At 46.4% G+C, this 16,492-nt stretch overlaps 1 protein-coding gene across 1 annotated transcript; it reads left to right on the top strand.

Moving 5' to 3' along the window:
* Nucleotides 1-270: 270 nt before the first annotated feature.
* On the top strand, nt 271-15,900 carry UFD1 (ubiquitin recognition factor in ER associated degradation 1). Its single transcript, XM_084867954.1, has 12 exons — nt 271-439; nt 2,983-3,115; nt 3,485-3,517; nt 4,547-4,668; nt 5,860-5,990; nt 7,675-7,747; nt 9,323-9,391; nt 11,001-11,066; nt 11,336-11,383; nt 12,157-12,245; nt 13,349-13,430; nt 14,972-15,900. Exons 1-12 carry the CDS (start codon nt 437-439, stop codon nt 15,044-15,046), a joined length of 924 nt encoding a protein of 307 aa, XP_084724080.1. The 5' UTR covers nt 271-436; the 3' UTR covers nt 15,047-15,900.
* Nucleotides 15,901-16,492: the final 592 nt, after the last annotated feature.

Genomic DNA, 16,492 nt, shown 5'->3' with positions numbered 1-16,492 from the left:
ACTTCTGCCCGAGTCTTCCAGGACTGCTGCATTCTGGGTAATGTAGTCAATAAGGAAAATGGCGCTAGTAAATTCGTCGGGGAAGGAGGGGTACACTTAAAATACTTTTTAAAAATCCTCTAGAATAGAAACAAGTTCAAAAAAGGTACTTTATTGTTCATTCCGGGGAAACTTTGGACCCTGGCGCTTTTGCCTGGCTTTTTCTCTTTTACAACCCAGCCCAGTGTTCGGGACACCCCCCTTCCCCCCCGGACTGTAGTCCGGAACTTCCGGTGAGCCTTCCGGGACTTCCGGTGAGTCTTCCGGGACGTCAGAGCCGAGGCGACAGCGACGGCCGCTGTGAGAAGAACGAGTCGGCTGTGAGGAGAGCGAGTCCGAGGGCTTGGGTCGTAACGTTCCCTGGACAGAGCGGTGTCTGCGTGGCAGAGGTGCCATCATGGTGAGCGCCGCAGGGCAGGGGCCGGCAGTTGAGGGCCGGGGAAGGAAGGAGGGTGTTTAGGACCCGGCAAGGCGGGCCTGACGGCCGCGGAGGTGCCGAGTCACCCGGCCTAAGTCAGGCCGGTCCGTCCGTCCGTCCGTCCGGGGAGCATCGGGCAAGAGCCGTACCCCGGACTGCAAACGGTCGCGGGTCATCCCCACTAGTTCGGGAGGTGGCTTGCATTTCCTCTCAGTTGAACTCGAGCTCCTTCCGTGTTTGTGTCCACCCATGGTTTTCGCAAGCGGTAGACATTTAACAGGTTCCATGAATACTGAATTAACTGAAAGTTTGTTGTGGGGAGGAACAGAATGAGAGGCTTCCCAGAAAGAATGTAGGGGGGCATCCCCGTGAGCGGGAACACTCCGCTCTTACCCAGTTCCCGGAGTCCGGTCCCTCCTGGGTCCTGCCTGGGTGGTGGTCATGCCTTCGGCTGTGTAAGCGATTCAGTAAACATGACAGTAGTAGCTAATATTTATTTGCTGGTGCTTTTCCCATACACAGCTTTTATTTTAACTCCTACAGTCCCTCCTTACACCTTATCTCATTTAATCCTTACAGTGACCTTGGGAGACAAGGATGATGATTATCGTTTTCACTATGAGAAAACTTGTTTACAGAAGTCACAAAAGTGGGAGTGAACATTTGAAACCCAGTCTGGCTAGCTGGCTACAGAGCTCAGTCTAATTACTACTGCACAGCATTACCTAGGTGTCACCCGTTTGTTTTTGTTAAAAAAAAAAAAAAAAAAAAAGGAAAAGGAAAAGGAATGATTAGATTTTCTCCTGAGTGTGTTGTTGTCGAATCATACTTCTATTCTCAAGTTTATCCACTTAACAGACCTTGAATACTTGATATGTGGTAGGCAGTATGCTAGGCGTTGGGATTATAAAGGACAGTAGGATTTGGGATGGGGAGCAGTAGGAAGGAGCATAAATTCCCGAGTGAATTGAAGGCAGATTGGTATGGGTGTTAAATACCTTGCACATTTTTCTCTTTCGTATTGCAAAGAGAAGAAAAGCTTAGATGGGGTGGTGTAGTGAGAGGCGCTCAGGGAGGCCCCACTTTTCTTCCTTCTATCCCAGAAACACTTTCTTTTGTTAGGTTTCTGGCCAAGATTTTGCTAGACAGAGTTCTGTTGGTTAAAAGAAGAATCAAAGGTGTTAAACTACTGTGCCAGACACAGGGAGTGAAGAATCACTTGAAGTTTTAAGCAGAATCATTTGAGACTTATATTTGCATTTTAGGAAGATGGCTGATTCCATTTTGGTAACTACCTTATCAATAGATGGCTTTCCCTCTACGTAATGTATATTTGGAATCAAGTAAAAAATATTTGACTATTTTGAGATTTCTTTCTTATTTTTTTAAATTAAATCTTTATATTGAGCCCTAACCAGTTTGGCTCAGTGGCTAGAGCGTCAGCCTGCGGACCAAGGGGTCCCGGGTTCGATTCTGGTCAAGGGCATGTATCTTGGTTGTGGGCACATCCCCAGTGGGGAATGTGCAGGAGGCAGCTGATCGATGTTTCTAACTCTCTATCTCTCTGTCTCTCTCCCTTCCTCTCTGTAAAAAAATCAATAAAATATATATTTTTTAAATCCTTTATGTTGAAAGTATTACATAGTGAAAGCAAAAAAAAAAAAAATGATTAATTCAGAGTTTAAATATTCTATGGGTAAAAACTTCTGAACAAAATTAAGAGACAAGCACCCAATTGGTGTGGCTCAGTGGTTGAGCGTCATCCCATGAACCAAGAGGTCACTGGTTCAATTCCCAGTCAGGGCACATGCCTGGGTTTGATCCTTAGTGTGGGGTGTGAAGGAGGCAAGCAATCAATGATTCTCTGTCATCATTGATGTTTCTATCTCTCCCTCTCCTCCCCTTTCTGAAATCAATAAAAACATTTTTAAAAATATGTTTTTACTGATTTTTAGAAAGAGAGGAAGAGACCTCTTGGTTCCTACTGTAGATTGACATTCAGCTGCTGAGCCACACCAGCTTACTCAACTCTCAACTCTCTTTTTCCTTAAAAAAAAAAAAAAGAAAGAAAGAAAGAAAGCCCTAACAGAAAGAAAGAAAGAGCCCTAACAGGTTTGGCTAATGGATAGAGCATCAGCCTGCGGACTCAAGAATCCCAGGTTCAATTCCGGTCAAGGGCATGTACCTTGGGGGCGGGCATACAACCAGTAGGAGGTATGCACAAGGCAGTTGATCAATATTTCTCTCTCATCAATGTTTCTAACTCTATCCCACTCCCTTCCTTTCTGTAAAAAATCAATAAAATATATTTTAAAAAAAAAGAAAGGGTGGAAACAGACTTTAGGTTCATTGTAGTACTGACAAGTGCTTCAGGCAGACCGCTGTGGTCCATCAGGATTTTGGTAGTGTATCTTATTCTTCAACAACATTTATCAGCATTAACTCCCCTGAACTGTTTTGGCTTTTGATGAGAATAAATATGTCTTTATTCTGTTCTAACTCTGGCATCTCTTTTCTCCTTTTAGTTCTCTTTCAACATGTTCGACCACCCGATTCCCCGGGTCTTCCAGAACCGCTTCTCTACACAGTACCGCTGCTTCTCTGTGTCCATGCTTGCAGGGCCTAATGACAGGTCAGATGTGGAGAAAGGCGGGAAGAGTATGTGCTTGTTTTTATTTTGAATAGTAACTTTTATTTGGAATAGTAACTTTTCCTGCCCTCAACCTGCAGTGCTTATAGTCTTTAACAGTTCTTATTTTGCATGTGTAACAGTAGCTACTTATGCTGAAAACGTTGCTTGTTCCAGATTTGCTGGAGTGGGGTCCAAATTATGATTAGATTTATGGGTAGTAACCATTCATTTCCCCAAAATTAATTATAGCAAGTAAAATTCGTTATGGCAGATCATTATTATTAATTCTGGCTACCATATAAGTATCATTTAGTACTTTTTAAAGATTAACAGCAACTGCATTTTGATTTTTGTCGTTTTTATTTTCTAATACTTTTTAAATGTTCTTTTCACAGTTATTATGCCACCCTCAGCCCTCGATCAACTCAGTAAGTATTTCCTGCACAACTTGAGAACTGAGGTAATATAAAGGCGGATGCCATGTCTGGCCAGGAGTTGTCCCTGGAATATGACGCTAAGCTGGCAGGTTCACCATTCTTTTGTTCTCCGTAGATAAAATTGGCAAGGACAGTACCTACCTCACTGTTCTGGGAAGACCGAGTGAGGGCCTGGCGTGTGGCAAACACTGTCACTATGTCAGTCTGTCCCAGTCCCCGACTCTCCTGGGTTCTGCTTCCCATTGACAGCTCCTCCTTTCTGAGCCCCCTGCACTCCTGGGTCAGGCTGCCAGCAGTCCTGTTTGCCTGCCTATGGCTCTGTATGTGGCCTCACCCTCAGAGGGGATGCACTGTGTCAGTCACCCTGCGTGGTGTCCCACCCGGCCTCCTCTCCTGACCGCTCCATACCTTGTACCCGTGCTCCAGCCTCACCTAATGGTCAGCCACTCCTGAACTGGCTGGGCTCCCCTTCCCTCCATGCCTTTGCTCAGGCTGCTTCCTCTGCCTGGAATTCCCTTCCGGGCCCTCCCACCTTGACTTACCTGGAGGCCATCCTCCAGGAGCCCTGTCCCGCCCTACTCCACCCCTCCCGCAGCGCCACGCATGAGGGTGCCCTTGTTTTCTTTCTTGGTTTGCTCACTAGAAACCTTTGAAGGTGGCAGCTTTGTCCAGCACATGGTTGGCATTTAAATTATCTGCAAAGAGACGAATAAACATGCCACTTTTCAAAATTAGAATTTCAGAAAATCACAAGTGTAAGCTGCTGCTGAGAATCGGAGTCACTGCACATTTCCCAGTTCTGGGCCAAGTTCTGTGATCTCGCAGGGAACGTGGGGTCTTGTGGGTGGGCAGACTCTGAAGGGCAAAACACCACACAGGTCCGAGGATCTGCTCTGGGGGGCAAGGCTGTGTGGAGCCATAGTGGGTGCCCAGGAGGCTGCTTTTTTGGGGGAGCATGTTGGGGAAACAGTGTTTCTGTCCCTTGGAGAAGTTTAATCTCATAACCTCTCTTGTTTCTAGGCCGACTCAACATTACCTACCCCATGCTGTTCAAGCTGACCAACAAGAACTCGGACCGCATGACGCACTGCGGTGTGCTGGAATTTGTGGCTGATGAGGGTATCTGCTACCTGCCACACTGGGTGAGTGGAGCTGTCTCTGGAGAGTCTGTGAGCCTGTCTCGGGTGGAACCTCAGGCAGGGACACCATCCCGCCCAGCATGTGCAGGTGTCTTGCCCCAGATACAGAGTGAGGGAGGGCATTCGGAATATCCTTTTCTTTGTTAATTGCTCAACTGGTAGCCTGGATACCACCCCATGCCATTTACCTGTGATCTCCTGGGTAAGGCTTGTTCACCATAATGAAGCAGCAGTATATTTGAAATGGTCTAAGTACAACATTTTAGATTTTTAAACATTTTCTCCCCATTTTCAGTAGTTTCTCCCCCAGTTCTGTTGAAACAGATATGCGTTTACTCTTTTGCCTATAACTGAGTCTTTTTAAAGCACTCAGTTTTGTGGTCATGAAAACAAACCTTCTCTAGAGCTCTTAGGCTTTCCCTTAAGCCTGTGTCCTTCCCGACGGCTAGGGGAGCCAGCCCCTCCACTACAGGAGCCTTCCACTCTCACACCTGCTGCCTGGCCTCTCTTGTGATATTTCCCAATCTTGGTCCCATGGGGAGCTCTTACACCTCAAAGCCCAGACCCAACTTGCTTTCCTGACCACTTGACTCCCAGTGCCTTGCTCTCCTGTGTATCTGGAGGTCCCTCTTCTTGGTTTGAGGCCTTCTCCTGCTAATCCCGTAGAGTATTGTGGGTGGCTGAAGTGTCGGACAGTGACAGCTTCCTGAGACCGCTGTGGATCTGCAGAGACCCCTCTTTAGAAGTGAGAGAAAAGGTGGTGATACTGGGGTACACAATCCCTCACAGGTTCTCTGCAACCCATTGACTTGGAGTTTGGTGACCCTTGTCTAGGTACTTACGCCACTTTGGATCAGAAAACTAAATCATTTTTCTCTGAGAAAAATCACATTCCCTGGGATGCCTCTTTAGGTAGCATGGAGCTGCTGGCCTGTCTCTTCCTGAGCTGGTCTTCTAGCTCCTGGCAAGAATAGACATTTGCCTGGGGTTTCCCAGGTGTTGCCGCTGAGCCAGCCCCCATGCTCATGCATTGTGTTGGCTTATTGGCTGGCTCCATCTCACCTCAGGCTCCCGGGCTACTTCACGGTGAGTCAGCCTGGAACAAGGTTCCAGGAGGCCATCTGAATGTCAGACTTTAGGTCGATGACGGTCCCGGATTTCCAGAAGCCTCACGTGGCCTTCTTTTTCCTTTAGATGATGCAGAACCTGCTGTTGGAAGAAGGGGGCCTGGTTCAGGTGGAAAGTGTCAACCTTCAAGTGGCCACATACTCCAAATTTCAGCCTCAGAGCCCTGACTTCTTGGACATCACCAACCCAAAAGCAGTGTAAGAAGGGTTCTTCTGGACAAAAGAGGGGTTTGCTGGCACACAGTCTGGAGAGCACTTGGTTGAATGTGTGCCTACTTTGAGGAGCACATATTTATTGTGATTGGCGTAGTAATTTGAGCATAATGACATTCAGCCAGCACATCTGCCATCACTCCTGGACCTGGGCCTGACCAGTGTGCTAGACGCTCCGTGTGCCCCTTCTGTGTGCTCTCTGCATACTTCTTCATGGGTACCGTGGAACCTTTCCTTTGGGTGAACTTTGACCCCTAGCCCAAAGCCCAGTATGTTCTGGTGCAGGGGTCTTCAAACTACGGCCCGCGGGCCACATGCGGCCCGCAGAGGAGTCTGATCCGGCCCGCCAGGTTTTTTGGGCAGTGAGCGCAGCCGAGGTGTTACAGCAGGAATTAGTAGTTCATATAGTCCGGTCCTCCAGCTCTCTGAGGGACCGTGATCTGGCCCCCACTTTAAAAAGTTTGAGGACCCCGGTGGAAGGGAGCCACTGGTGCCCGTAAACTTGCCACTCAAGCTTAGGGCTTTTTACTCCAAACCAGTGGGAAGCATAGGCTTAAGTTTTCTTTCTCTTAGCAAGAGGAATGCATAGGTTTTAGCTTCTAGTGATCTTTTTTTGGCAGAGAGGGTGTGTGTTCTCTGAACAGTAGCAAGACGTATGTGTTTATAATTTAAGGAGTGACCAGTGTGGGTGAGGGGTCTGCTGTGTGTGGACTACAGTAACGTGGAGGCCCCAGTGTAGCTCATTGAGGTCATGTGATAGAGTGGTCATTCTATCTCCTATTTGTTTTTTAAAATGCATGTTTGGAGAAAAAAATGTAGTTAAGTGGACAGCAAAAGAAAAGCTGCCTTCATCTGTCTCCCTGCACACTCTTCACAGGCAGGAGCTCAGGAGCAAGTTGCTGACAGTCGTGTCCTAGATGTGCGTGGGCACGTTGAGCCATCCACTGACTGTGTCTATGGACTGGCATTTGGGCACCTTGCAGCTGGGTCCTGGACCTGCAGGGGTGCTGGACTCTGCTCATAGCAGTCAATGTCCTGTGGCAAAGTCTGATCCCTTGTCATTCAAAGCTCTGCTTGGAGGTGCTTGTCTGACTGTCAGTGCCTAGGAGTGAGGCCTGCGTCTGACTGTAGCCCCTCATGAGTTTCTCTAAATTTTTACATTTTTTTCAATGCATACTTACTGGATTGCTTTCAGAAGCAATTTCTCTCATAGAAAGGGCACTACTTTCATCAGCTACAGTCACCCCAATGCCCTTGTCCAGCTGATAGTCTGGATAAAGGCAGTCACATAGAGCAGAGAATGTGGGGGGTGCACAGCAGCGACAGGAGAGCCATGTTCATCCTCGACCTGACAACTTGGGTCCTCAGGAGGTGTCAAGGGCAGGGCCCTCCTGAAGCATGGCATTTCACATGAGGAATGAAGACAGCATCCCACACAAGGCCCTTTCCACAAAGTTGCTGTTACCCTGGAAGGATTTGTGACCAAGAAAACAACCTAGACAGCCTGGCTTTCCCCCTCAGGCGCTGAGAGCCTCTCTAGGACAGCATTCACCAGGCGGTGGTCCGTGACATCCGAAAGGTTGGCAACCATTGCTCTAGGAGGTGCCATGTCACTGGTGGATTCTGGAGCTATAGTTTATGTTTATGCCTTGACATTGTGTGTCTGCAGATTAGAAAACGCATTGAGAAACTTTGCCTGTCTGACCACTGGGGATGTGATTGCCATCAACTACAATGAGAAGGTAAGTGTCGGCTAGAGGGCCAGCAGTGCCATTCTGATATTTGAATGGAGGTTCTTTTTAAGCAGTGTATACCTGAATTATCAACTAATTGCTGCCTACTGCTTACTTTTTAGAGCCCTATACTAATAGTTCAGAAGCTGAGTTTTGGTAATTGATTTATTACATTAATAGATGAATAAGCTTAACATTGATATCTTTTCATTTTGTTTTTTTGTTTGTTTATTTTTTAATATATTTTACAGAGAGGAAGAGAGAGAGATAGAGAGTCAGAAACATCAATGAGAGAATCATCAATCAGCTGCCCCTGCACACCCCCCACCAGGGATGTGCCTGCAACCAATGTACATGCCCTTGACCGGAATCAAACCCGGGACCTTTCAGTCCACAGACCGACGCTCTATTCACTGAGCCAAACCGGTTTCGGCTATCCTTTCGTTTTGTTTTGTTAATACCCAAGGATATTTTTCCTTGACTTTTTTAGAGAGCATGGAAGGTAGGGTAGAGACAGAGAGAAACACTAGTGTGATAGAGATTGGTTGCCTCCAACATGGGCCCTGACCAGGGCTTGAGTTATGTGCCCTTGACCAGAATTGAACCCGGGTTCCTTCAATCCTCAGGTCGACACTATCCACTGGACCAAACTGGCTAGGGTTTGTTATTCTTATTAATCACATATCTGTGTCTCGTGGTGAGCCTGCCAATTGTGCCTCAGAAAGGCCTGCATTTCACCTAAAATCTCAGATAAGCCCTTTGCTAGGCTGTCAGGACAGAGAAATGAGCCAGTCTAGGTCCCTGACTTTATGATTCCCTCCATTGGAAGCAACAGGCCCTCCTGGAGCTGCTAGGCAGTGCGCCCCAAGCGGGGGCACCTGGAAGCAGAGCCTGGCCACATCCTCTTCCTTACGTTTTCTTTCACTTTGGGTTTCTCTTAGCTCCTCTGGGCTTGTCCCTCCTGACACAGTCTTTCAAGTCTGAACACCACTTAGGTTCATCCGTGATTCCATGCAGTGGACAGCAGCAGCTTGTCCCAGGCTCTGAACCAAAAGCAGTGTTGAAAAAAATAGATTCAGCCACTTTTAATGTATGTTTTTACGTACTTGAGATTATCCTAAACACACAGCAACATTACTGGTTTAATTTCTTGTCCCTTGGCTACATTGTATTCTCCTGGTGGCTATAATTTATTTACAAATGAGTAAGTTTTGGCTACATACTATTCTTAGCAATGTTGGAGTGAACATTCTTAGAATTTTCTCTCTGCATATTTAAGCTAATTAATTACTTGGAGTTAATTCCTAGGAGTGTACAAGCTGGGATAAGGTTATGAGTGTCTTTTTCAATTTGATCCATAATTCCCTTGTCTGATTTGAACTACTTTTAGGGAAAAACTTCCGTTGAGTGATGGACAGGCATGAAGGCAGTCTATCCCCAGGGCCTCTTTGTTGCAGCAAGACCTGAGGAGGGTGTTGTGGAGGTGAATGATGTGTCTGCAAGAGCCCAGTAGGGAGTCACAGTAGCAGTGACAGTTCCCAGTGCTGCCGTGAAACTAACCAACTGATTTCTGTGTTCTCACAGATCTATGAACTGCGGGTGATGGAGACCAAGCCTGACAAAGCCGTGTCCATCATCGAGTGTGACATGAATGTGAGTAACTGCTGCGTATAGTGCATTCCACCCGGGGGAGAAGGGCATTTGGTAGCACCTGTAAGCCAGTGCCCCAAGAGGATGTCACTATCACACAGTCCCCAGGACTACCTGGGTGAGAGAGGAGGAAATGCTGCCGGAGCAACATAAGAACGCCGCAGACCTTGTGATCCTTCTCAGGGCCAGTGGAGGTGGCATAGTTGCCTCCGGTTCTGAGATGGCTAAATCTACTGGCATCTCAGACCTGCCAAGAAGTGCATCTTCTTAAACACTCAGGAAGCTTAATTTTTAAAAAATATTTTTATTGATTTTAGAAAGGAAGGAAGAGGGAGAGAGAGAAACATTAATATTGAGAGAGAATCATTGATTGTCTCCTGCACGCTCCCTACTGGGGATAGAGCCTGCAACCCTGGCATATGCCCTAGATTAGAATCAAACCCAGAACCCTTCAGTCCACAGGAAGATGCTTTATCCACTGAGCCACATGAGCTAGGGCAGGAAGCTCAATTTTTTTAAAAAAGCTAAGGAAGGCCGAAACCGGTTTGGCTCAGTGGATAGAGCGTTGGCCTACGGACTGAAAGGTCCCAGGTTCGATTCCTGTCAAGGGCATGTACATTGGTTGCGGGCAAATTCCCCAGTAGGGGGTGTGCAGGAGGCAGCTGATCGATGATTCTCTCTCATCGATGTTTCTAACTCTATCCCTCTCTCTTCTTCTCTGTAAAAAATCAATAAAATATTTTAAAAATAAAAAATAAAAAGCTAAGGAAGGCTACTCAGCTCCTAAGTAGAAAGGAACTACTGGGACACACAATAGTTTGTTGGCTTTCCAGAGAATGATGCTGAGCATAAAAAGGGCAGTCCCAAGTGGTTACAACTGATTCCATTTTTTGTTTTTGTTTTTTGTGTGTGTATGTTAACTCTAACCTGAGGATATTTTTTCCATTGATTTTTTAGAGAGAGTGAAAGGGAGAAAGAGGGAGAGAGTGAAACATTGATATAGGAGAGGCACATCAGTTGCCTCCCGCATGTGCCCCAACCGGGCCCAGGGATTGAACCTGCAACCCAGGTATGTGCCCTTGACCAGGAATCGAACACACGACCCTTCAGTGCACAGGCTTATATTCTAACCACTGAGCCACGTTGGCCAGGGCTGATACTTAAAATAATAATACTTAAGAAAGAGAGGACAAAATAGTGGTTACAAGGTGCCTTGGGTGGTAGAGAAAACGGCCAGCAGAGGTGTGGATGTGGATGTAGAGGGAAAACATGGAGGGATCCTGTGGTGCTGAAACTGTTCAGCATCTTGACTGTGGTCCTACACAGGTGATAAAATTCTGAAAACTTAGCACATACACACATACACACACAAAGTGAATTCTTGTAAAACAGGAATTCTGAATAGTGTAGACGTTGATATCCGGGTAATGATATTATACTATAGTTTTGTCAAATATCACCATTGGAATACTGGGCAAAGTGCACAGAGCATCTTTCTATATTAGTTCTTAAAACTGCATGTGAATCTACAGTTTCCATTACAAACAGAAAAGCTAAGGAATGCTAAGCGCCAGCGTGTCTCACAACTTTCCCTTTCGCCTCGGAAATGCAGGTGGATTTTGACGCTCCCCTGGGCTACAAAGAACCCGAAAGACAAGCCCAGCACGAGGAGTCAACTGTGAGTTCTTCCCTCCCAGCCCGGCAGGTTTGGCCTTGTTGGTAATGGCCTTTGGGAGCGTGTCCTGGTCTGACCTGGCTGCCAGCCTGTGTTTGGTCTCTACTGGTGCTGGTGTAGCCACAGTCCCTGCTTTTCTCCCAGCCCCGCTCCCAGGGGATGGGCCCGCTCTTCTGGTGCAGAGACAGCAATAGAAATGAGGGGGGTATCCCTGGGAAAAGTTGGGGTTTCCCTGCTGGGAAGCTTATCTCTCATTTTTCTGTCCCTGTCAGGAAGGCGAAGCTGACCACAGCGGCTATGCCGGAGAGCTGGGCTTCCGTGTGAGTACCAGACCACGGGTTTCACTTCCTGTGCTCCTGCCGTGCCATCTGTTCCTCGCAGACACTCTATAACACTCCACGGACGTCACTAGGGATTGGGCCTCTGGTATCTGTACACACATGTATCTGTCACTCTGTCAGTTACATAGCACTTGACATCCACTTTCTCATGGAATCTTCCTAACAAATCTGTAAGGCAGCCACAACTTTCTTCTTTTTAAAATTCTAACCTACCATAAAGTTAAAATAGTACGATGGACACACGTATACCTATCCTTTAGATTCACCAATATGGCCACATTTGCTTTATCTCTAAGACTGTGTTCTCCTTTTCTTGGCCTACACCGTTTAAAAATAAATTGCAACATGACCCTTTAGCACCGCGCCCAGCCTGGCTCCCTGGGAAAAAGAGATGACTAGTATCGGCACTGGGAGACAGTGGGGGACTGGAAAGCTGAGCTATGCGGCAGTTGAGGCAGAGGTCTTAGTCCATCCACAGGGCCCCAGACTGGTCCTGCAGAGGCCAAGGCCAGACCTTTTAACCTGTCATTGGCTATTGGCTACAGGCTACCCCTGGGCAGTAGGCTCTTGAGCCAGGAGACTACCTTCATCTCACAGCTGTCCTGAGACGGAGTTCTCAGCTGCCCACACTTCAGCAGCTGGGCAGTGAGGGCTTCATTCCTGATGGGGCCTGGGTGGCACCCCCCAGAACATATCCCTGCAGCAGTCTCAGCAAAGGGCATACTGTGCTCACCTCCTGCTTGCCTGTGTAGGCCTTCTCCGGCTCCGGGAACAGGCTGGACGGGAAGAAGAAAGGTGTAGAGCCCAGCCCCTCCCCAATCAAGCCTGGAGACATCAAAAGGTGGGTCTTTATCATCATCTAGGGCGGGGTCTGTGCTAGGCCTATGGGGCGGGCAGCCTCCCTCCAGCTCTGGAAGGAAAGCCCAGCTCAAAGAATCCAGCAGAGGGTGAATTCCCCACCCCCACCCCCTCCTGCTCTCCTTGGGGGACTGAAACATGACAAGGAGTTGCTGTTTTCCAGTGGAAGTGTGTCAGTATCTTCCCTCCAGTCCAGAACCAGGCAGTCCAGCCTCCACCTGCCTCCAGCTGGTCCCCCATCAGATCTCTCGCCTACTTAAAACCTTTCTAGTTCCTATCCAATCTGTTGTTCTGTTCTATTCATCAAGTCATAGTATCTAACTTCCTTCAAACAGGAGGCACGAGCTGCCTCACAGATGTGTTTCTGTTGTTTGGTCCAAGGACTCTGAGCAGATTCCCTGCTCTGGTGGCTGTCACAGTTGGTGGCAGGGATGAGATGTGTCTCCTGTCATATGTCACCTTTCTACTATATGTTGGAGCAGAAGGATGATGGTATAATCCAGTGGTCGGCAAACTCATTAGTCAACAGAGCCAAATATCAACAGTACAACGATTGAAATTTGAGAGCCAAATTTTTTACACTTAAACTATATAGATAGGTACATTGTTATTAACTTAATAAGGTACTCCTAAGCTGGCCTTTGCTAAAAACATGGTATTTTGTGGAAGAGCCACACTCAAGGGGCCAAAGAGCCGCATGTGGCTATCGAGCCGCCGTTTGCCGACCGCTGGTATAACGGATTTTTACCCACTCTCCGAGTTTGGTACAGGTGTACCCCTCCAAGGCTGATCCATGAGGCTGGAGGACGGGTTTGATGAGGGCCTCCCAGCCTCTGGGTGAGCCCTCACTGCAGGCTCGGTCCCGTCTGAAGGCCCTGTCCCACTTGCCTTCTGATTCCCTCCTGTAGGGATGCTGGGACCCCAGAGGGCTGGCCAAGGCCAGGTGGTGTACAGCCGCCTGCCTCAGAATGAGAATCGCCAAGAGGACACACTTCCTCCCTTTGGCTTGCCTTCCTCTTGTTAGTCAAGAGGGAATTTGAGTCCTTTTCTTCTGGAGCTAACATTTCTCCTCTTCCATCTTTACAGAGGAATTCCCAATTATGAATTTAAACTTGGTAAGATCACTTTCATCAGAAATTCACGTCCACAGGTCAAAAAGGTTGAAGAGGTGAGAAGTTTTATTTTCTAATGATGAGGGGGGGGAATTCCTTCCATTTTGAATCAGGTTATTGCTGTCATATTTTTCTTCATTCCTGGGGCTCTCCTCCCTCCAGTGGCCTGGTGGTCCTGTGGAGGCTGTGTGTGGGGTGTGGGGCTGGGTGTGGAGGTGTGTGTTTGGGAGCTCAGAACCTTCATCTTCTGTAGATGACACCACTGGCTGACTAACAAGGAATACATGAAAGATACCTGTTTTTGAGGGTTCAGAAAAACGAGCCCTCTTTCTGCTGGTGGGAGACTAGCTTACTAAGGAATTCAACTTATAGGAAATATCGAGCTGAGTGCAAACACATTAAGCTGGTCATCAGAGCAATTTAAAAATACTGCAAACCTAGAAGTAATATCCAAGGGTACAGACTGCCTCTCCTACCTGATGAAATTCTCTGTAGATTTTACAATGTACTAGATAAGAAATCCATTGTCTTGAGACTTGGGAATTAATTTTACAAATAGTCCCTAACCAGTTTGGCTCAGTAGATAGAGCATGAACCTGCAGACTGAAAGGTTCCAGGTTCGATTCCGGTCAAGGACATGTACATTGGTTTCGGGCACATCCCCAGTAGGTATCTCATTGATGTTTCTAACTCTCTATCCCTCTCCCTTCCTCTCTGTAAAAAATCAATAAAATATGTATTTTTAAATATATTTTATTGATATATATATTAATATATTTTATTGATTTTTTTTTTACAGAGAGGAAGGGAGAGGGATAGAGAGCTAGAAACATCAATGAGAGAGAAACATCGACCAGCTGCCTCCTGCACAACCCCCACTGGGAATGTGCCCTCAGCCAGTGTACATGCCCTTAACTGGAATCCAACCTGGGACCCTTCAATCCGCAGATCAACGCTCTATCCACTGAGCCAAACTGGTTTCAGCTAAAATATATATATATTTTTAAGTAGTTTATATAAACACAGAAAAGTGACTGGAAGTGTTATTTTTGGGTGGTGGAGTTACAGTGACTTTTCTTTTGGGGTGTATTTTATACTATATATATTGAAAATGTGCCGAAACCGGTTTGGCTCAGTGGATAGAGCGTCGGTCTGCGGACTGAAAGGTCCCAGGTTCGATTCCGGTCAAGGGCATGTACATTGGTTGTGGGCACATCCCCGGTGGGGGATGTGCAGGAGGCAGCTGGTCAATGTTTCTCTCATCATCAATGTTTTTAGCTCTCTATCCTCTCCCTTCCTCTCTGTAAAAAATCAATAAAATATATTTTTTTTTTAAAAAAAAAGAAAGAAAATGTGATGCTTCTGCAAAAGGATATACGCTCACCCTGAGGATAAATGCAGTGGTAGACACATGGTTGTGATTGTGTGGCATGTGTTCAATTCAGTTGATTGTGATTTGTATTTATATTTCAAAAACATTTCTTATCAATAATGGGGAAGTAAGGAAAATGGATGGATGGTACATGAGTCAGCAAAATAAAGCAATTTCTATAAACCTCCAAGAAATTTCTGAAAATAGTATCTTATCTTCACACAGGATGATGCTGGAGGCAGATTCGTCGCTTTCTCTGGAGAAGGACAGTCATTGCGTAAAAAGGGAAGAAAGCCATAAGTTAGCTGATTGGAAAATAAAATACTCAATTGCAACATAATGGCTTTTAGTTACTGGCTCTGACAGGGATGAAACTATTGCAAAGATGCTCTGTCACTTTAGGTTTGTTTAGAGTTACCTAAGAATCGTCTAGTTTGGTCTGGAAGTGGGATGCAGGACCTCGTGGTTACGTGCTTGAATTGGAGAAAGAAAGCTGTCTCTGAGGTGCTACGGGCGCCTCCTCACCACTTCCTGCTTTTCCGCCCTTGGGGGCACTCCCACTGACCCAGCAGGAGCAGAGTTCCCCGTTCTGATAAAAGTCAAAGGAAGGGGTTGAATTACTCTAACGTGATGTTCTTTTTATTTTATTTACCCTTTCTTTTTGTGGGTCTGGAGCTTAGATGTTGTCTTTGGTCTAAAGAAAAGTGGTTTTAAATAGATTTGTCCTCTATAAATAGTGGTTATTCTACTTTTTACTTTTTTTTTTTTTTCCTCTCTCACAAAAGAACTATTTCTCAGAAGGAAAACCTGATCTGAAAACATTTCTACTTTAGTTGTCATTTCAAAATAACTGGCTCCCTGAGTCTATTCTATTAGGGGGAGGGAGGGAACAACAAAATTTCATGGTGAAGCACAAATATGAAAATTAGAATAAATAAGAGCTAATGGTGGTCCTCTTTCTCCTTCCTTATCTCCCACTCCCAGTTTAATGTACTACCCAATGTTCTCCTGGCCTGCATATTTTGTATTGGTCTCAGATCCTCACTTGTATAAAGTGAATTTTTTTTTTGTGACATGTTAACCCAATTATTTTCATCTCTTTTGTTCCTTGAAAGTAATTCTAAATTTTTCAAATAAAAACAGGGAATGACTAAAACCTGGATTGCCTCTAAATGTTTGGTTAGATGTCAACAGGGATTGATGTTTGGGCCACTGAGCAGGAGTTGGAGGAAGACCTGCTTGCAGGTACCCCTCATTCCATAGTGCTGTTAGAAAAGAACTTGGGGACAGGGGAGTGGCTCAGTGTATGGAGAACCGAGGCTCTCTGACCCTTGGGGTGAGGATGGTCAGGCCCAGATCTCCCCTTGTACCAGGTCTCCTGCTTGTAGGCAGAGGGTCCTTCTCTGAACAAGGCTCCTCCCAGCACTCAGAAGAGGACAGGATGTACCATACCAGGGTCCACCATGGATCTCAGAGAATGAGCACTGAAGATTGTCATGATGACCAGGGCTGTTCATCCATCATGGCGATGGGTGTAGTTTCAGAAGGCATAAAGTACCACCGTGACCTACCTGACTCTTCCCTTAAGGCAGGGGTGGGGAACCTTTTTCCTGCCAAGGGCCATTTGGCTATCACATTTTCGGGCCATAAAAAATTAGCCTGCTATATATTTGGTCAAACATTTAACATCCCTAATGCCTTGGCAGTGGCAAGCCAAATGATTTTGCGAGCCTTATTTGTCCCGTG

The sequence above is a fragment of the Pipistrellus hanaki genome (genome assembly GCF_964339955.1).
Source record: "Pipistrellus hanaki genome assembly, chromosome: 19".
NCBI lineage: Eukaryota > Metazoa > Chordata > Mammalia > Chiroptera > Vespertilionidae > Pipistrellus > Pipistrellus hanaki.
This window is presented reverse-complemented; position numbering and strand designations above follow the sequence as displayed.

What these genes read in the sequence shown, in the direction of transcription:
- UFD1 (XM_084867954.1), top strand. An exon ending in TGTGGAGAAAGGCGGGAAGA is followed by an intron (nt 3,116 to 3,484) that starts GTATGTGCTTGT and finishes TTCTTTTCACAG; the next exon opens with TTATTATGCCACCCTCAGCC. An exon ending in CTCAGCCCTCGATCAACTCA is followed by an intron (nt 3,518 to 4,546) that starts GTAAGTATTTCC and finishes TCTTGTTTCTAG; the next exon opens with GCCGACTCAACATTACCTAC.